The 22,675-nt window shown below is 36.0% G+C and overlaps 1 protein-coding gene across 10 annotated transcripts in view; it reads right to left on the bottom strand.

Moving 5' to 3' along the window:
- Window positions 1–22,675, bottom strand: part of FAM172A (family with sequence similarity 172 member A) — a 302,076-nt gene that overhangs the window by 93,102 nt on the left and 186,299 nt on the right. For 8 of the 10 annotated variants that reach the window (XM_026072631.1, XM_026072624.1, XM_026072625.1 and 5 more), the window contains 2 exons: window positions 18,166–18,282; window positions 14,803–14,887 (listed from right to left, as the gene is read on the bottom strand). In XM_026072631.1, the coding sequence (XP_025928416.1) occupies window positions 14,803–14,887; window positions 18,166–18,282 (202 nt within the window). Of the gene's footprint in view, window positions 1–12,316; window positions 12,383–13,333; window positions 13,373–14,802; window positions 14,888–18,165; window positions 18,283–22,675 lie in introns of those variants that run through there. The other 2 variants (XM_026072627.1, XM_026072630.1) reach the window with 2 other exon arrangements.

The following is a 22,675-nucleotide window of genomic DNA, read 5'->3' as shown; positions in this document are numbered from 1 at the left end:
GCTACTTCCAGCTGTCTGTAGAAGGCCTCATATTTCTATCTCATCAGGATTTTCTAAGCATTTAATAAAACATTTTGCTTCCCAATCCAGCAAGGTCTCCCACAGTTTAGGTATCCTAATATTAATGCACAATTTGCATCTGATCTCCTTGTTTAAAAATATGCTATTGGTGGGCTGGTTCATCAAGAGCAATCTGTAGATTGCCTGTAGGTAAATGCCACTGCTATTTGGTATGATCTCCTCTGGGCCCTCTTCTTCTGAATCTTCCTGGTTTCTCATCACTTTATCCTCACACAATAACAAATATATAACAAATATAAAAGCCAATCTCTTGGATGGTACTTTTGTCTGTCACTGACTCCTCCTCTCCTCAGTGTTATCAAAAAAATAAAACAGCACATCTCTTCTAAGCAAATTTCTTCTCTAGCAATCAGTCTTGTCTGCAGGTATGCCACAGGTGACTCTGCAACAGAGGAGGCCTGAGCTAGTGCCATCACTTGCAGATATTAAACTGTAAACTCTGCAGAATGGGTTTTGTGACAGCTACAGTCCCACAAGCACCACAAACAGAAATGCAGGACTTGAGATTGTAGCCAGACTCAGCTGTATGGCAATCTGAAGCCCTACTGCTAGTTTGGATGAATGTCTTGCTTCTCCACTCTACCTTTTCAAAAAATGCATAGCATTACAAGACACAGGTAAAAATGATTAAGTAGAACAGATCAGCTAACTAATGATAAGATCAGCATACATTTTATGATTTTCCCCACACGGGTACAATGTAAGAAGCCATGGAGACTGGCAATACTTTAGTTATGCTGCAGTAGCTTCAAAACAATGAATGTGCACCGAAGGCCAGCTCTGGCAAAGGACTTAGATGCTTAAGCACTACAGTATCGCCAGACCGAAGTATAAAACCTAGACACCTCTCCTGCGAGCTCTACTACTGTTCCTTGAAAAAAACAAGTAAGATGCACTCTTTTTTAAAAATGGATGAGGAAAGGAAGTTGCCTTCACCCATCTCTTATATGACAGCACAGTGGCTAGAGCACTGACACAGAAATAGGAAACCAACTTCCCTTCCCTTTTCAGTGGAAGGGGGCTCAAAGCTGCACATCACAGGAGAGGGACCTAACTATCAGCTACCAAGCCAGGCTCCCTTTAGTGCACTTTCAGTTCCTGGTCCCCTAAAGCTTGCATCCTTTCTTCTTCACAGTAATATAGATTGTTACAGGAAGCTTAGGCTTTCCTGGAGGACAGGAGATGTGTCCTTAGGCAGAGGACAGAATTACACCAGATAAAGCATAAAACAAATGTTTAATAACTTTCATTAAGGGCTATTATAAGAAGAGAAAAAATACATTTGAAAAAAAAGTTGTCATTAATTCATGCTCTGCAGTTGGTTTAAAATAGCAGTCTCTAGAGACAAAAGGACTGATGTGAGACCCATCAAAACCACTGGGACTCTTCTTTTTCATTTAAATGGCAGCTGAATCAGGTCCCTAGTTGTCAAAAGAAATTTGTAAGATTCATAAGCAATGCCGAATTCGTAAGGTATACCTAATATATAAGTCTAAGTTTCGTAATCAGTAGCAGGAAACTCTCAAAACCATAAATGTCCAGAGTACTCTTTAAATAAAACAAATCATATCTTGCAGCTTTTACATGAATTATCATTAGACTGCAGCATATTATTGATTTAGGAAATCTTCAACTATTACTTTACATATGTTTGATTTTGTGGGAAGATACTGAAAGGGGAACAGATTTCACTAAACAGACAAGTTGCATAGGTGGAGGTCTAGACCTCTACCACCAAATCACTCAAATAACAAATATTTCAGTGTAACAACTTAGACTAATGATGAGTCTTCAAAGTTTAATTACCCTAGAATTGCAAAGTGACACCAGTTCTTAGGAAACAAGTGTTTTGAGATTTTGTATACATTTCCCATATGTGCAGCTGCATCTGAAAACTCCAGATCTACCAACTACGGTACTTCATACGTTCTGGCAGGGCTAGACCATAATTATGTTTCATACAAAGCACGAATGTTCAAATGAAAATTTCCAAAAGACTGAAAATACACCAGAGGAGAAGCTCTTCTTAGCTTGACACTTAGTTTAGTATACAGTTTAAACTCTGACATAAAATCACTGATCACTTTGGAGGCAAAGAGGAAAACAACACACACAGATATAAATATAATCTGTTTTGTCTAGCAAAGCAAATTCAGAGCTAAGGTCTGCCTTCATACACATGTGTAAGCTTTCTGTAGAACTCAAATGCATCCTCATGTGAGTTTCTGACTGTAAAAGTTGGCCTCGGATTTCAAATATATCTGATTTTTATTTATATGTAATACAAAGTTATATGCATGTGTGCTATATATTATAACATGTATCATTTCAAGTGTTATAGCAACATAAAAATCTCAGATAAAGTAACCAGAATTTCTATATACAATGTCTCATTTGCAGAGAGATCAAATTAACAAAGAGTCTTTTCTGTCCTTAAAAGTAATGATGGGCACTTAATATTTGCTAAGACAGTGTTTGTGCAAAAGTACATGATATTTGCCTTCAAACCAGCTACTGTACTCACAGCAGCAATAAAGAACATAATCTGAAATGTGTTACTCTATTAACCACGGGGATTATTTGTCTATCCAGATGCTGTAGACATGTCTTGTAAATCTACCTAAAATAAAAGTATTAATAAGGGAAAATGCCCTATTCCACTCTTTGACAATAAAATTAGAATGTAATTAAAATAATACTGTTTATTAAATGTAGGTCATCAGGTTAAAGTATTACTTGGAATAAATAAGTATTCATAATATTGATATATATCTATTTTAAACAATGATTACACAGAGTATGGTTTTCATGTCATAAATATAAAAGAACGTAATATGCCCACTTAAATTAGACTTGTTCTTAAAACTATTTATGCAAACAATCAGCATCTGAACATTAAGCAGTTGTTTGCTTTTGCTTTTAATTAATAGATTACAATCACAATGCATTTAAAACAAGTCACTTAACTGTCCCTGTAAATTAACATGATGAGATTAGTTGCTGACACTGGTTAGCAGAAAATGACAAGTCCTCTCAACAGAAAATTGGGCCTTCCAAATATAGGAATGTTTCCTGATAGGAGAAAGCTCAAAGTGCAGTTATACTGTGAAAAGGGCCTCTAAAAATGGCATCATGGAGCTCCATGTTTCTCATTTCTTGGTTATCTCACAGGCTGGGAAGCTAATCTTTTCGGCTGAAAGCTAGTTGGAGCAGCCAGAAAACTCTTAAATTAGCAACTTGAGGGCAGGGTGCTAAGAAGGCAAATATGATATAAATTCAACCTCCATGTGTTGCAAATAAATTTATGTGGCAAAGATGAAAAAGAAAAGACATTTTAAAATCAATTCTGTGCCATTGCTTGGAGATTTTCTAATACTTCTTGTTTCCTGTCCAGGGATTTGATAGAATTGGCATTACTGACAGCTGTTAAGATAGTTTGTACACCTGAAGTATTAAAATGCCTGCATATTACCTATTTAGGATGATTCAAGTGAATAAAAGTGGTGAGGATATGGTGTTCTACTTTAAAAACACCAATACTTATTCCAAAGACTCATCTGATTATAGGTCTTTAATAAATGCATGCATGCTAGCATGCTAACAAAGCCCAAAAGGAGATGCTGCTCGGGAGGTTTGTGGCAGTCCACCTTAGCCGAGGAATAGACCTACCAGAGACTAGGATAAGCTCCTCCTTAAGCATACTTCTGTGCTGCATGGAAAGCCTCACTGTTATGGAAGACATCAGTTCAGAAGATGTGTACCGTTTGTCCCTTCTGGCCAGTTCTAAATCAAAATTAGTGTTTCTAGAAATTATGAATCTTTCTTATCAAAACTGATATAATGCTCTGCATGAATTTAACATTTTAGACAGCATTATGATGGATAAAGATGAATGAAATCACTGGGCTGGAAGTTGGTGCTTGCCTAGGGCCAGTGACCCTGACCTGATTACAGTCAGTCTGATTAAACAGAGAAAAGTCTCAGCCAGCAATATATATGCTCGGTGCTTCAAAAGGCTATCTTCTTCAAGGTAAAGAGAAATATTAACAAATTTAATCAAGAGAAGATATTTGAACAGAAATGAATGAAAGATAATCTTAAAAAGTTTGTTGGATGACCAAAACCCAATCCAGACAGTTTTAGTCCTGGTTCAGTGGAAAAGTGAAATCAGTCATTAGCTATATAAAAAAAAAAAAAAAGTGGAAATAGCTTGTTATCGGTACAAAAAGATGATAAGGAAAGCTGAAGTTATCAAAGGAATACCAACCTATGGCTAGCAAACTTGGTACGATGAAGAAGTTTTTTTCAAATACAAGCAACAAGTGCAATTCATAGCAAAGATATATCCCTTTTCAGATGGAGATGGTGAAACTGTAAATAACAGCATAGAAAAAATTATGAAATCGTTCAACATATATTTCTATTCTGTATTTGCAAAAAAATGGCAAAGTGTTTGATGAAGTACATTCTATTTCACTCATCAATATCTACTCAGGGATAAATATTTCTAAATTAGCAGGCTTGCAGAGTTTGTATTCCAGAATCATAAAATAGCTAACTGGCCACTGATGTTCATTTTAAATAAAACTTAAAATAGCAGAGAAATCACATAAGAAGGGAAAGATCCTAATCCAACTTTTAGAAAAGACTAGCTGCATGGTTAGCCTGGCATAAATCTAAGGAAAAATAATGGAAAAATGGGTATATAGGCTCATAAATTCCTGCCATAGCTACCATGGACATGAAGAATCAGCTCTTTTGACTTTTTTATTGCAACCTTTCTTTCTCCCCAGCAAATACACTCTTTAGGGAAAACAAGCTGAATTCATTCAAATTTTCATTACAAGTCATTTGCTCTAGACTTCTGATTATTCTCAAGGCTTTCCACTCTATTCAACTGACTGATGTATTTTTTAGGGTGTAATACCCAGAACAGGACACGGTATCCCATCTGAGACTGCACCAATATTGATGAGAATGCAGGGATAACTACAAAAGTTTCATAAGCTACGTTTCCCATTATTTATCTCAGTATGAGACTTCATTTTTTTGTGACATTGCAACATTGCTAACTCAGTGTAGCTTCTGAAACCAAATTCTGTAAGTCTTTTTCTGTGGAATCATGGCTTACCCAGTTGCTCCTGAACTTGTATGTATGCAGCAAGGAAGATGAGGGTAACTACTGTCTTATGGTAAAGCTAGTGAGTTTGAAAGAGACTGCCCAAGGAGGATGTGTCATCTCCATCACAGGACTATTAAAGAACCAATTAGATGGACATCTGTCAGGAAATGACATATGAATATTTGATCTTGCCTTAGGTTGCCGGTTGAATTAGAAAAATGCTAAAAATCCCTTTCAGCCTTACAATTGTATGATATTGGAATCTATTAATGATACTAAGATACAAAAATATAATTAATTCAAGTCAATATGCCTTAATGGAAAATAAGTCTTAAACAAACAAACTCTGCATCACTCTTTCATGAATTGACATGCTTAGGTTATAAGGATTGATATGCAAATAGAGTATACTAATTTTTTTGTCTGACATTTGATGCATTTCTCCAGAATATTCTGAACAGCAGAACAAATGATGCCAGGTTTCCTATGGATTTTTGTCTTCCTTTCCTTTCCAGCAACTGCATCCTGCTCCCCTCAGATTTCTTGCGAAACCTCTGGAACAAGGACCCTGTATGTTTTGGGTTATTCTGGAGCCACATGCTTGCTATGTTTGGCTGGTCATCTGACTGCTGCTTTGCTAGCTGATTATTCTCAGATGCCATGCATAACTCCAGAAAGACTCCTCATTTTCCTTCAATGGAGACATTAAAAAGTAACTTCTTCCTCTAGACTGCCAACTATTTTCACAAAACTTGGAGAAACTTAATTATAATTGAAACTTCAAATTAGGAAGAAATTGATCAATGTTTCATAAATTCAGAAGGGGACAAATGGCACAACTGCAGAATTCTTGTTTACTTGTGAAAGCAGGTTAAAACAATCAATACTACTCAATAATCCTAAGAACTTGCAAACTAAGTAATCTGCAAATGTAGTTGTCAGGGAGAAATTACCATTTAATAGAGATGTTACTGATGGAGTTTATAGGGATTGATACCAGTCCTAAGGCTATTCAACAATACAGGAAGTAAATATATTCACTGGTGTTAAAATATATGTAAACATGAAGATTGGCAGACAACTTATTAACAAGGAGGACTGCAGCTATTTTTGTGGGKTTTTTTTGTGTGTTCATCTCTTTGTTTTAAAAATAACTAGATGCAACATTTCAGAACAATACTTCAGAACCAAGATGAAGAGCAGCAGTTCTAAAAAGAGTATCAGGAGATGATGGTCAAGCTCCTTTATACATAGACTCTACAATATGGTGATAAAATGGGCTAATGTGACACTTGGTTGATGAAATATAAGAAAACCATATGGTGAAGATCTGAACTCTGTGTATTGCGTTGATAAGACGAAGACAGGTCCCCTTCAAAAAGGAATATTAAAAGACTGGAGAGACCACAGAAGAACACATAAAAACATCCGAAACCTCGAGAAAGTAACTTCTAGTGAGAGTTAAAGAACTTGATCCATTTAGTTTCTCAAAAGAAATTGAGAGTTGACTTGATTCCAGTAAATAATTCACAGGGAGAAAAACTAAATGTACTAAATGTCTCTTTAAGTTAGTAGAAAAAAGCATAGCAAGAACGAATGGCTGGAATCCGAAACCAGCTAAAGTCAAACTGGAAATAAACTGCTCTTCTTAATAGTTTGACAAATGACATAGGGAAGCAATGGATTCTCCATCTCCTGAATCCTTCCAGCCAGGACTGAATGACTTTCTGGAAGACACACTTTAACCAAATGCAAGTTATAGATTTCATCATAAAAACAAAATTTAAAGACCTTTAAATAAAAGTGCAGACTAAGTCATCTAAACATCCTTCCTGGCCTAAACTATATGCTTTTATGAAAAAAGATCAGAAGTTCTCAATTAGAATGAAACATTTTAAAAAATTCTACCAAATCTGCCAATTTGGATTCCAACAGAAAATGCAAGCTGAAATGTGAAAGGTCTTTTGGATATTATGCCAATGAAAAAAAAATTGCCATTAAATTCTGGATGATATCTTTCAGGAGCCTGAACAGTTCCTAACAGGCTCTTAGTTCTAGCAGAATTCTAGCCTTTATGAAAAATTACGCTGGTGTACCAGATCCCATCTCTATAGACATTCTGGCTTCACACAGCTATTGAGGACAAAACATGGAAAATACCTTTAAAATGACTAAGAGTAAGCGGATGCAACTTGGAATACAAAGACTAATATTTAACCTCAGTCCACAAAATATTTGAGTCAAAACTTACTGAGACCGAGGTAAAGAGTTTCACTATTGCTGGACTGGAGCCTATTGATATTTCAGAGGAGATGAAAAGAGAGTAGTATGGTCTTGTCTTCCACCCTATGGAAGACACACTTAAACAACACCTTAACCCACCAATTAAGCAGTAAGGAGCAAGGTGCATCATCTGATATAATGTTCCCTATTTGCATTGAGAGGCTGGGAAGGAATTGTGTGTAAAAATGTGTTGACAAGCCACTATGTAAAGAAAGTTTTTGCTGCAATCACAAGAAGCAGCAGGTGGATAAATATCTATTTCTGCTAGGGCATATTCTGATACGCCCTGGAGGAATAAGTCAATTTGAATCCCACCTTCACTTCTTATTGAAGGATTTTCATAGGGTTAGAAGATAAAGCATCATTTGTTTTAGTTGTTCCCCTTCAACAGACAAAACTAGTGCTGATTGAAGTGATATTAGATTGACTTTTCAGCAATAACTGAATTATACTAATCATAGAGTCTTTAAAGTGTCAGTCTGCCTATTCCAAACATGAATGTATTAATTATATGTTGTACTGCCACTGTGCCTGTAAGTACCAGTAAGGGGCAAAGGTGTAAGCATTTTAACAACATGACCATGAGGAGGACAGGCTGCTCCTTATATGTTCATTCTATGCTCCGGCTGGCTTTTGCGTGGGCACAAGATGAAGCACAAGGACAGAACAAAAAGTCTCTGAACCCAGGGTTTTGCAATCACACCTTAGAATAAGACTTAGGACAGACAGGAATATAGAAAGAACTAATGAGACAATATTAAGTAGTATTGGAAGCAGTGGTCACAGCAGTCTAACCATTGTCAAACATTTAATAGGAAATATCTGGCTCTAATAATTTACATTATTCATTATTACCACAGTCAGAGACAGCCTCAGGGACTCTGCAGCAAACATACATCATTGCAACTAGTTCACTGTACCCTAAAAAAATGCAATGATAAACAGGTATGTTTGAGTACAAGATTAATTCTTGATAAAATAGTTTCTCTAATATCCCCAGTACTTCCCCAAATACATATTAACTATTTTATAGAACAGTTGATGAATATGAGTGTTTTGTCCTAAAAAATAATAGCCCCACCATATATCAAACACCTAATTGCTCATATAAAGTTATAAAATCGATTTCTTTCACCACTGCAACATCTGGTAATTCAAGTTAATATTTCCAAATTCACATTTTCATATTTACTTTTGAGGCTCTGACATTCTGGAAAAGAACTTGCAACATTGCTTAGCAAGTGTTTATAGAACTTGTCCTTTCCAAAGCACTGAAAAGCTAGGCTACTCAAAACACACCGTACAAGCTCACATCCAGTTAAGTATTATACATGAAACAGAAAGTTGCCTGAAACACCTGAGGCTGAGCAGGAGACTAAAAGCAGACCTGCTTTGAAGAATTGGGAGCAGGTGAAAAGCTACTTATCTCCACACTAAGAAGACATAAGTTAAAGTTGGACTTAGTGCACATGTGCAGCAACTGCCAAAGCTGTTGCTAAGACCGGCTGATGCTTCAAAGTTTCCATAATAATTTCCAATCCCTGACCGACAATGTATAGCAGCAAAAATGGAGTGTATGACCAAGATGCCCAGCATGTAAGGAAACGGTAACATAAAGCTAAGAAGCAACCTTCACAGATTCCTGCATTCCTCTATTTGTGCTACTAATGCTATAGGTACTTTAAAACAAATTACTTGACTATCTTTTCTCCTAAGTAAAAAGCTTTTATTGACAAAACTACAAGAACATGAAGACATAGCACACAAAGAGGTTTACAGTAAACACTGATTACCACAATCTTAATCTCCATGAATGACTACTGAATGCAAATATAACATTTTTAATAAAATGGGTAAATTGTCTAATCTGCCTTATTGTAAAATATACATACTTTTGTATTTATTTTTTAAATTACTAAAGTTATTGGATACCTATCACTGGTCATAAAACACTAATGTCAAAATATAGTAAAAAACTATCTTCATCAAACTGATTAAACTTAAACAGTAAAAAGTCAGAAGCAGAGAGAGATGAGTCAGGTATTGATTGAGTGCTTAATATGGCTTATGGCTGCTTCTGTCTTGTTTATTATGAGCAAGATACACAAATGTTTAAGAGTGGCAGTTTAGTGTGGTGTAATTAAAGCTGAGGAAAAAAAAAAACAGAAAAATAAGGTGGTCCTTTGCTATGGCTGTCATAAACCTTACCCATGTAATTAACTCTGAGTACAGACTCTGCAGCAGTGTAGACACCATTTAACTTCACTGGGGATCAATCTGTTTGAACCCTGCAACTGGCACAGCATGGGGTAGGTCTATGACTGTATGGGGCCTTTTTATAGAAATACAAAATTGAACTTTTAGAAAAGTGGGCAAAATTCAGCTGTTAGGGAAAGCTTATAAAAATCACCTCTGGAACCTAATGGATAAAATCTTGGTTTCACTGTTATCAACACAAGCTCTGGAACAAGGGCTTTATCTGACAGTTCTACACAAGTGTGTACAGGGGTTCGGTTGTGTGTTTTCTGTTCTGCAGAAAGGCTTTCTGTACCAGTTACGCATTAAGTTTCTTGGATCAGTGCTTTTAAGCAGATCTAACAGTCCAGAATAACTTTACTTAAATTTACTGCAGCCCCACTGAAGGATTATTGATGCTATTCTATTACTTAGCACAAAGCAGCAGTCTCAAGGGGACTGTTTAGTACCATATTCTTGTCCTGATATTAAATCAGGCTATGCCAAGGACTCAAAACCAGCAAGTGACAAGCTTTCCCTGGTTTTCACTGAGCTCTGCAGAATCTCATCTTTCATTTGTTTTGAACTGCAAGTCTCTTACACTTATCTCCAAAAAAGCCCCAAGCCCCAAAGCACATAGCGTTTAACACATGCAGGAGTGTTTTTGGCTATGTTTAAATTGAGAGGCTCAGTGGATGCCAACCAGCTCCTTGTCAGGGCAAGCTCTGTCAGAAACAACTACCAGCCCTCCTTCCCCATTTAAGCTCATTTCACATCAGCAGCATGATACAACCAGAGAGGTAAAGGGGGCCCAGGATTCAAGGACACACTGCAGCAAGGGCTTACTGGGATAGGACGGTTTAGATGGTGAAAGCCTGAAACAGCAGTTCTGCGTGGCATAAACTGTTCCATTCATCGCAGTGAAGTTATAACACTGATGCAGGGAATTTAAACCTCAGCTTCAATGGGTCTTGGCTGCATGAAAAGATGGCTGCATATCTGCTCAATCTGTTGTGAGTTGAGTTCCTATTTTGGTACCACAAATAGATGTTATCTGGGAGGGAACACCACTTTAATTTTCCACTAGTCAGAAAGAGACATATTTAAACAGCACAGTACAGCCTAGGGAAAACTGAAGCTGCATCAAGAGGGAGCCAAGTTCAAAGGATTCAAAAAGGTAAAGCAGCAAGACAGTCACTTTCTGAACCTCTTTGCAATGTGAAGTACCTCGTTTCTGTGCTGACATATGCAAAGCTTACTGTTTAACCCGAGCTTGGAAGACTACCACTCTCTCCCCTCTGCAGTCAGTCATCTCATGTATTAACTCAATCCTCCACAACTCTCCAGCATACCACATAGTTAAGGCATGACTCTGTGGGATCTTTTGGAAGTTAGGCAAATATACCAAGAACCCCCCACCTTATTTGAATATTAATTACAGTTACCATGTTTTCTTTACTGATGTGCAATAGTGCTTATGGTAGGTAATTTTTCCCTTTTATTTATTTATCTGTAAAAATCCTTACAAACACCTGCAGCAGCCTGTTAGAAATAACAGTAATGCTCTCTTCTAATTTCAAAGTAAAAAAGTTGTGCTTGACACTAGTTAGAAATTTTGCCTAACTGAAGTTAAATGTTATATATAACATATAAAGTCCAGCTTGATGTTTTGTACCAGGAAATAGTATCTGGGGACTATCTTAGAATACTGGTCAGAGTTAAAAGCTTAAAACTGGTCCCCAGCACCTCCAACATGGGTCCTATCTGTCCCCCAAAATTAAATTTCTGCAGCCAGCCTGAGTCCACTTTATTTAGCTACATGAATTCATTTTTGCACTTCTTTTTGTATTATAGAGATATATATTCCAGATTAAGCTCTTCCTTGAATAGAGCTTTTCTTGATTACTGTCAACGTTCCATTCCATTGTGTCATCTTGTTTGTCTTTTGATGTTATTTCCTTATTTTACGATGTTTTAACTACATTGACTGCAACTGTTTAAAGAATAACTAGTGATTTGGGGGGTCAGCTAGAGAGACTTTAAAAGGATTTGATTAGGCAATTCATTTTTTCTAATGCTACAATAACTTCTTTTATTTGATTATGTAAATAAGTGTTGGTGCATATCCACTTTGGCAAAATACTGCAAAGTTTAATCTGTTCTCCTAAACAAAAAGCTATCATTGGCAGAAATACATGAGCTAAGGAATGCATCCTATGCAAACACTAAGGTGCTTCCTGCGAGACACCCAAAGATAACACCATTCAGGAAAACAAAGGCCACGCTTACCTTGCAAAATTTACCACAATATCTGTTCTGGGATAACATTATGTGTAGATACTACTCTGAAATCAAAGCAACTTAACTCCTGAATTGCAATAGAGATGGACACAGCTCAAAATGCATGGACCTGCTTCCCCTCAGCCTCACTTTAAGCCATTCCTACACAGCACCTGCTCCAACAGGATGGCTTCCTAAAGAGTTTGTGAACTCCCTGCTCCAGAACTAGATGCAACACTGTAAGGTCTCAGAAATGTTATATACAGGGAACTACAAGTATGGTTAGCAGTAACATGATACCATCTGTCATGAAAGCTTCAATCACTTCGGCTGTATCAAATTACTTGTTGTTCTTCCAGTTTGATGGCCATTTATTTCTTTCTAGTGGTTTGTAAGGAAAAAAAAAGCAAGAGACTGTGACATAATCTGAAATATAGACTGTTCACAAACAATCAGAGGTTGCCTATAAATCCCCAAAATGCTGAATGTCTGAATATCAGACCCTTTATGGAAACACTGGCTCATGAGATTTGACCAAGAAGCAGTTAGTCCTGAACTTCTCAGTATGAAGACAAATAAAAGCTGGGGTTCCAAGTAGAAAATAGAAGTGAATCTGCAAAGGATTTATTTTAAAAAATCTCCTGTTGCTCTTGTTGCTCTCACTGTTATTCATTTAAATACCAAGGGCAATGCTGCCAGTACGTTAGTGTGGGCTATTTCAGTACTGCAATTCTCAGAAAATAAGTGAAATAAAATCTCTTACATTAAATACTAATGCTCCTACACCTAGTAACATTTCATCAATTTATTACAGATAGCTATAATGCAGACTTATGCCATTGTTCACATAAAAACATTGTAGGAATTATTCATTTCTTCCTCCGTAAATCTCTTACAGTTGCCCATGTAAGAGATGAATACAAGAAATATGAACAATAACATGAGTAAACTGGTAATTCAGCAATAGTCACACAAAGCTATACTATTTAAAACTGTCTTTATTTACAAAGAACCAAGATGATAATATCTAACTTGCATTTAAATCATTATCCAAACTCTGTTACAATAACTTCTAAAACACCAGCAATCTGAATCTAGTGGCATTGTATGTATGTATTAATTAAAAATAGCCAACTTTTGCAACCATTAATGGCTAAAATCCTACCCTAACCAAATTACATTTTTGCCAATGACTTCAATGGAGCTGGAACTTCATTTAGCGGATTATAAACATTATGCCCACTATGACCCTTCCTCAATAGAAATGTAAAATCAGACTTACTCATACTCCTATTAAAGTGTCAGTCTGTTTTTTAAATAACAGTTAGGACTTCTTTTATATCATATCTTTTCATTATTTTCATAGGATGACTAAAAAGAAACAGAACAGAAGCTCCAATGGAGGACTTTCAGTATTGGCAATTGTACTGTAAATATGAACTGGTTGCTATCCAAGCACCTGCCTACCTGACCAAAATGACCTCTGTAATATGCACAGTCACACACACACACACACACACACACACACACACACAAAATTGGAAGTTAATTCTTTTTTGAAGAATTCTACCACTAAGAAACATTTTTCTTTTAAATTGTAGTAGTCTTCCCAAAGGCAGCAGAAAGTTGGTATATGAATTTGGAATCTATGAAACTTTTAGTAATATTTCATTTCCCTAACCACTGAAGAATGCCATTTCATTGAGTCTGTACAGAACTGATGATCTGCATGGTTAGGTCCCACCTCCACAGTACAAATGTGATTACAGGTCTCTGGTGTTGTGAGCTCTCAAGTAATGTACAACTACATTTTCCAAGCCTTAAAAATATCCTGCTGTATACTAAACTTCATCTGCAGGGTTAGGTCTCATTAACAACCTCACGTATCTAGACAGATACGAATCCCTTGTCAAATCACTTGTCAAACGAACAAGTGCATCTCAGAGAGCGAGGCCAAACTGCGTCCCAGCTTTTAAATTAATATTGTACGGACAGTATGTTCCTTTGAACCTGATTTTACAGAAAAAATATATAGGTAAAAAATATGCTACCTATGGCTTTTAGGAAACACGGAAGTTCAGTAACAGCTTTCTGTATTTTAGATTACTTTACCATAGAGATTTGAGATTTTCCTGTTACATTGACAATTACATTTAATTTCTGGAATGTTACTGGTGTAATAAATGCTAGTGTGTTTGCTATTACACGCTAACAAAGCACTCTGTATATTATTTTAAGCTTCTTTTATGATTTAGGATTCACAAATGAAAGACAGCAGCTGAGTATTTCCAAAACAACAGACGTCTCACACCAAGATTCTTGGAGACTGTAAATAATTTGCTAGGTTAACCAGATTTATGTTGATCAGAATTCAGGAAAGTGTCATATTTCACTCACTTATACCTTTCATTAACATGTTTTCTTAAAATGTTCTTCCTGTCTACAGAAAGTTAGATATCTCTTCTCTACAGAAAGTTAGATATCTATTGAGTGAAAATCATGAATTTCCCAGTTTTCATGATATCTATAATTTTTCTTAAGCTTTTATAAATCATTAATTAATTAAACCCAAAGACAAGACTATAAAATATAAGCTCTAAGCAAACAGAATTTGAATTCTAGACAAAGTGAAAAATAAAGAGTAAAATGTGTAAAATAACTGCATTCAGTCAGTCATATGCTTTCAACCATATTCAGCCATAGAAGGCTTAAATAAAGTAAAAAACAACAGTATTTTTAAATAACCAAGTTACTCATGGGCACAAACACTTATGTACACTTGAACAAATGAAAACACATACCTGCAGAGACACGGGGGCAGTCTGGCAACATGGACTCTACTGATGTATCTAGTGGTTCTGAACTAGACACCCAGTTACAACAGTTCTGTAATATTAGACAGACAATTTTCTGGTAAGCCAATAACTTAAAGCAAAAATAAATACAGACTTTGTAAGTAAAGACAGTGATCACATCAAAATACTCAAACTTGCACCTAATTTAAATTGCAGTCCCAATGGTGACTGAAATGTAAACTACATTGTCTTATTGATACTAACTGATGCTTAAATACTGTAGTTTCATATGAAATAAGCAAAAAGAGTAAGACTGTAGTTCAGGAAAAAATTGGTAATGTTCTTAAACAGCATGCATTTAAGTGCTACTTTGAGCGCAAGTGGACGTAAGTGGGTGATTGGACCAACAGGAGCATTTTAAGCCATTGCTCTCTGTTAATTTGAATTTAAATCTCTTATTTGTTAAATAAGTATTTTTATAAATACTCGGCCCGCTTGCCTGTAAATATTAAGAAGTAAAATTTTCAGGGTGTCTTGATGGAATATTCTGTGGAGAGAATGGTTGTAAAATTACAAAACAACAAATTATAACTGAGTGAAAGCAACAAAGATAGCAGATTAATGTTCAAATAACTKCCAATACAGTTAAGATGAATTGGTATAGACATTTAAAAATGTAAATATTGGTCTTTGGGGAACTGTATTTTGGGAGCATTTACATTTACCTTTTGTTCCCGAATCTCTGAATGGGGTGAAGTTTTAAAATATTTTACTCTAAATGGAATCTATTCAGAGAAGACCATGAATTAAGGTATTAAATAATACACCTTTAATAAGATATGCTGAAACTATTCCAAATCTATTGAACTGAAGATTTAATTATAAAGCAAATACATTTTTAATAGGATTGCCAGCTGAACTACAAGATCTGCATGGCTTTACTTATTACAAATCTGAGTTTTCCCTTTCGGGAAGCCTGATTAACTTCATTAAAAGAAAAAAAAAAGCACAACTTTTTTGGAAAGACCCAATGATTTTTCAGACAGATTTCTAAAAAATCATCGCATCAATCATGATTGTAAAAATAGCCAATTGCTGTTCTGGTAAACAAGCATGTATTGTGTATTTGTAGATGTTTGCTGCCCTAGTTGTGCACCATGGAATCTGTCCTCACTGTGGAAAGATCCCTGACTGGTAGATCAAGTATCTTATTGTATTTCCTTAATTCATTCTGTCTGGAAGAAGATGTCAGCTGTGTTGCAGTGAGGAGAGAATTTCAAAGGCTTCAGTCCCCACCAATAAAGGCCGAGGAATGGCTTTTGAATAGATTTGTCAAGGCAACCCTACTGTTCTGGGACCAGGGAGAGCAGGAACAACATAAAGGAAGGGTTGCTGTCTGAGATTAGAAAGTGAAGTTCACAAAGCATGGCAGATTTTGTAAGAAACAGCAGATCAATGAAACTATTGAACTAGATGAAAAAAAACCCACCATGAAAACAAACACACTATCCAGTAATGTAACTTTTTAGCAAAAATGGTTAAAATTGTACTATTTCTATGTTTCACAAAGGCTTTAAGGTTTAAAGTAGATATACATTTTATAATTTGCATGTATAATTTTAATTAACAGCTGAATGTGAAATTGCAAATGTAAGATGGCAGAAATTATAAAAGTAGAATTTTTATGAAGTATTACATTCATCTGAAATAAGTAAAATTAATATTAACTACTGATAGAATACTACATCAGAGAGCTCGAGATAACACAGAAGATTAGCACACAATTAACCAGCTTTTATATACAATGTGACACTTGCCTGTAAGAAATAAGTATTCTCGAAAGCAGTGTCAAGATATGTAAATGGATGATTTGTTTTATCATTCATCACAGCTCCTAATAAATTCAAAAATCATGACTTCTATAGGTACTAAAAATAGGCCACCAATGATACAGGAGAGATAGCTTCAATGAAGAATTACTTTTTTAACAATTCATTCTTTCAATGACAGCAATTAGCCCTACAGACAGGCAGCGATGAGGTGTATATTTTAATTATTATTCATTTTACCAGTAGCCTTAAACCTGATTAAAGTAAGAGATATCCAGGTGATATGCTAGTCTTAATACCACTCAGCCACACTTCACATATGTAAAATTCTTCTTTCTTATAGGAGATTTTCAATGCTAATGTAAGTTATGACACTCCATCCACTTTTTAGGTCATTAATCATTTAACTTATTCTTTAAGATCTACTTTCTGCAAATGAAATTAAAGGTAATGCACTTGTCTTATTCAGAGTAAATGCTTAAAGAAAAATGGAGTTGTCAGATTCAAATTACAGGATTTAAAATTTTCAGTTTTACTATATAACATATATTTTAAGGTTTTGATTTCCCATAAAGAAAATGGGGATTTTTCTGACAGGGCCTGTAGGGGTTACCATTCTTTATATTTTTAACATTTAAGTCGGAGCTGTCAGACTGCATCCCAGGTGATTCTCTATTCCCATCAGTCATGGCCTATAAAACTGTAAGGTTAAGTCAGGAATAGACTGTCTATACAAATGTTTCACTAAATCCATGGGAAAAAGCCATATCTAACAGAAGGTTCAGGATAAACTATATTTGCCACATATACCTATTGTTTTAACATTCTGAAATGGGAATGTAGAATACACAAATATGAGCTTTATTTGACCTGGAAAAGAGATTCATAAACRAGAGCGTAGCTGGTCTCACTTTACAAATTCTGTTTTTTAATCTCATCAATCCCCCGCTTAAGCATTAAAATGAATAATGAATGCATTCCATCATACTTCACTCAAGAGTGGAAAAGTGTGCTTGCTGGCCATATCAACTGACATCAGATAATCTTGGACTGACTAGCCGTTCCTCTTGTACAGTGGTAATAAGAATATGCTGCTTTTTCATCAGAAAATCTCAGAGCACTTTAAAAGCAACTACATCTCATAAAACTGCTGAGAGAAGAAATTCTTTGCCAGTCATACAAATCAGCAACCTGAGTCATGAAGAGCTGAAAGGTTCTTTTCCACCATCACCAGTAAGTCAGGAGCAGAACTGAGGAGCGTGGAGTGCTCCTAGGACTTTGCTCCAGTTATCAGATCATGYTTGTCTTATTACGGCATATATTCTATATTGCTGTACAGGAAAAAGAAACACTGGAGTCAATTCTTATTATTTTTGACTGGTAATTTTGAAGTTCAAAAATGGTTTTAATCTCTATTTTAGGGGCAGGTCTAGACACACAATTTCCATCGTTCTGTAACTGTGCTCAGTAGAAGAAGTAATATTTATAAAGCCTTATACAGATGCATATACCCCATCTCTTTAAAAAAAATCAGTCTCACCTCTCGCATCCATTCTCGAATAGTTTTGCCAGCTTCTTGATGCCACACATTGTGAACAGAGTCTGTCAATGCCACAGCAGTTACCTTATTCTTTACTTCTGCCTCTCGTTGAATCATCTGTTAAAAAATATTGCCTTTAAGTTCTTTCTTTCTATTGAATAGCATCTGCTTAGTCACAGATAATGATCCTAAATTAAAAAAAAAGAGTAATACAAGTTCAATACTTGACTTCACTTGTTTTAAAGTTTATACAAACCCTAACAGCTCTAGAAATACAGAAAGGCCTAATATTTTTGATAAAAGAAATAATACTAACTTTTAACTGACTGAACTATTCAGTCCTATTATTTTCCATGTGGCTTGACAATTCTAGGATTAAAGGTATCATAGTGAAAAAATGGAAGATTCCCTGAGGACACCTTTTACAAGTTTCTCCAAGTTCCTATTTCTGTGCTTCAGGGAAGCTGGTACCCGTGGTTCACTGTAAGCTACTCACAACTATCATCTACTAATTTTCAGTAGATTGCTGTAGTTTTTCTGATGTACARTCTTACTTTGACTTGTATGTTTTTTTTCTTTTTCTATCCAATTTAGCTACCTTGCACTCCCACCATGGTCCCAAAATTCTTTGTGATCTCTCTAATATATATACTTACCCAGCTAACACCAGAGCCTCTCAACATTTTTAGGATATTAAAGAGCCTCTGTTGTTAAAAAGGACAGTATGACTAAACAATATCAGTACTAAAACCAATTAAATGATTGCTGCAAATAACATGAATGAACTGACAAAGATGCTGTAGCTCTGTTGCACAGCGCTGTTCTGCAAGATAAAAGGGACTGAAAAAGAATAGTTCGATATCAAAGAGAGACAAAAAGGTTTTAATCTCCTGACACAAGTGACCCTAATTTGTAACACTGGATCAAAGAAAGTATAATGAATTATACTTATAAAACCAGTATTTTGCAACTTGTGTCTTTATCACTATGTTTACTGCACTAAAATTAATGTTTTTTTCACTTGCTTTTGTATAAACGGCAACACATACAATATTTCTAAAACTAGATATTCTTTGTTGATGATCTGGTAACTGCTTTTCAGCATACAGGCTGCATCTTTGAAAACACTGCTCTAAAAAAGATTTTTACAATGGAGATATGAATGATTTTTTGCATCAGAAACTAAACACCTCAATCCAGATTTTTGATGCAAAAGTAGCATTTATCAATACCATATACAATCTCGATCTCTTTGAAATATCACACACGTAAATCCTTTTCACTGAATACTCTTCCAATTCTGTGCAACTGCTACCTTAACAGCATTATAATATTCAGAACTATTGTGTCTTGCCTTTTCATTATGTGTATTTTAAAATCAGTGTAACCCAATATTCTAAATGAAAAATATTCACCATTATTGGCCAGGTAATATTAATGTAGAACTTCCCATTCCAGATAAAATTAGGGGTCTATCTACCCCAGTATCTTATCCTTGGTGATGTCAGTTCTACATGATTAAGAAACCCTKAAGAGCTTCAATCTTTCTTCATGTGGAAGCCTTTCCACAGATTTAGTTTTTTTCATCAGTTACCCTCCTGTGAGGCACATTTAATTTCTAGGACTTTTGGAGGACAGGACAAAACAGGAGATCACATGTTTAGGACGAAATAGCATCTATTGTAAAAGGATGAGCTTCTATAACATAATACTGGCATGTTCAGCCTGAGCTCTAGATTTCACTTTATATATTATGATGTGCAAAACAGATTTTTTTCTTTCTTTTAACTGTTAAAACACTTGTCTTCCCCTTTTTTACCAAGAAAGAAGAAATACAAAAAAATTCAACTGAAGAGAGGAAAATTCCATAGAATGCAAAGTTCCAGAACTCCAGTATGAAATCTTATATGAGAATAACTAATCTCTCACAACCATCTTCAGGCAACTGAAAGAATCATCAGTGATTCTGTTTAAAGGAGGGTGAAATCCCAGAGCTCTAGAGTAAGGTGGAGCCTTAAAACAAAGATTCTTATCAACATTATAATCCCCCTCCCAAAAGCTATGAGAACAGGTCTCAATCTACTGTATATATGTTTTGTGTCTCAAAGGGTTGGTTTACTCAGACCTTCAACCAGTCCATTTCAACAGAACATAGACTCATTATGAATACGTTAGCTACAATGATTTCCTTATGATTACATCAGGCCCCAAATGTGGTCCAGTTCTGCAAAATGTATGAAAATATTGATCTTTTAAATACACTATAGAAAATAATGATCAGAAACTATCACTAGGCTGGTCTCCATAGGAAAGCTAGTGCACACTAAGTCGGGGAGTAAATTTACAGAGCTCCAGTTACTTAGCACTACGTAGAAAGTGTCCTATGCAGGCACACAGTTAGTACACTAGAAATGGCCTTCTACTGTGTAGCTTACTCTTGTCTGAAAGTGGAGCAAACTACATTTCCCAGCACACACGCTTTCCTTAAACTGACCAGCCACCACTTTCCATGACTTGACCAGAATCATCAGTACCATTGTATAAATGCGGGGGATGACACAGTTGTATCTGACAAACGACTTAAGAGGGACTGGGGTGGAGGAAGGTTCTAACAGCTCTAGGATCCAAAATCTTTCAGAAAGTCAGATTGATGGCAGAAAAGGAGGCATAGCCTTGTGAAAATAAGGAGACAGCTACAATAATTTCTCTGCTTTTGTTTAATTTCTGGCCAGTGATTATTTGTGCTTGTTTAGTCCAGGTCGCAAAGGAAAAATAGCAAGACATATAAAACAGTTACTTGATTAGACTGCAGTTTTACAACCTTCTTTATCAGGCAAAACTACACACACAGGATGATCAAGTAAGAGATCATTCTTTGATTGCAGAGGAAAGCCACTATACTTTTGGGAGGGCTGTGGTTAGCCCTTTTTCTTACCGACCATCACAACTGTTTTACCCTCGCCTAACAGGTAAGGCAATGTCATCTTCCATTTCTAAACAGAAAGATGGCATCTGCTTACTGAAGGTCCTGTTAGGAGTTCTTAGGAGCCTCTATTTCCAGCCTTTTCCTAAATCCAGCACCAAGTGCAGTTTATACCTGATTCTCCTGTTTCATGTGCTTACCATAAGAATGGCTCAGAAATGTTGTAGCAAAAAAACTCTCTGAAAGAGAAGGTATCTAAAAATAAGACCTGTAAGATAAGCACACCCAACTCCCACTAAATTTTACTAGCTAATTCAGTGTGTATTATCACGGTATATTGGAGAAGTTTAATAAACACACTGTACATATTTATATTCATGTATTAGCACTGTGTATTTCTGCACTTATTGGTTGCACCACCTTGTACAGAATACTGTAATTTAAACTGGCAACCCAGCCAATAAAAACTGGCAAACCAGACAATATCACTGTCCTTGAAGCATATACACTTATGAATTACTAGAAGCTACTACATGCTGAGGGAAACTTAAAATCATCACCAGCTCATTCAGTTCCAGTATGACTTCCTAAAATCTTCTGAAGGGCTGTTAAAGTTCATTCTGTGTTGGAAGAACATTCTTTTCTCAAGCTATTTTGTCTCATATTTCTGTATCAAAAATTAGCTATCCAGTTCACCTGAGAACATCATCTTTTTCTTCAAATCACAAATACAGATGTATAGTTCCTATTCCCCTGGCTAGCCATCATTCAAATTCGTTATTCTCAACTTCCCTACTCGCATGTAAGAATCAGGAGCCATTGATCACCATCTCTTCCTAATCTTTCTTCACATGGCACATGTAGTCTTCGCTTTTTGGATCATAAATGAAATGAGGAAGAGCATACCAAGTAGTTTCGATCTTGATCAAACTGATGAGTTGAACATTCTGCCTGCAACCAAAGGCTTAAATGGCCCACAAAGATGATCCTCTTTATAGCCATCATGACAGTTATACAGTGAAGAAATAGGCCCTACTTGACTCTGTCAGTGTAAGACAGAAGTAGCAGTAAATCATAGCATGGGCTGAAGAGCCAGAGAGGGAAAATATTCCCATGGAATCAAGTTCAGATATTATTAGTACAGGAAAATATCCCAGCACATGATTGCCAGTGGACAGATGATCAGCAGATACAGTAAGTACCACATGAACACTCTATAGTAGGAACCTGGGAGCGAGGGGGACCCAAGTGAGAAAGCAACAGCTTTTTTTTGTAAGGCATTTGGGATACACCTAATAACCAGTGGTGTCGTTGGGTTCAATGGCACAGCTCTGAGGGCTCCTGTCTTGTATCATCTTGCAGAATGCTAATCTCTTCAGAGATCAGTAAATAGATTGAGGTTGACAATGTGAGTTTTTTTGATAACTTAGCTGCAGCGCTGGCTAAGGTCAGGGCAAGGGCTCCCTGATGCAGCAGTGCGGTAAATGAGGGACTAAAGGGATCAAATGAGCTTCAGTTACAAAATTTTCTATGAACAATCCAAAATAAGTAATTTTTGGTAGGCATCCCTTCTTTTATGACCCTACT

The sequence above is a fragment of the Apteryx rowi genome, unplaced genomic scaffold, assembly GCF_003343035.1.
Source record: "Apteryx rowi isolate R43461 unplaced genomic scaffold, aptRow1 scaffold_345, whole genome shotgun sequence".
NCBI lineage: Eukaryota > Metazoa > Chordata > Aves > Apterygiformes > Apterygidae > Apteryx > Apteryx rowi.
This window is presented reverse-complemented; position numbering and strand designations above follow the sequence as displayed.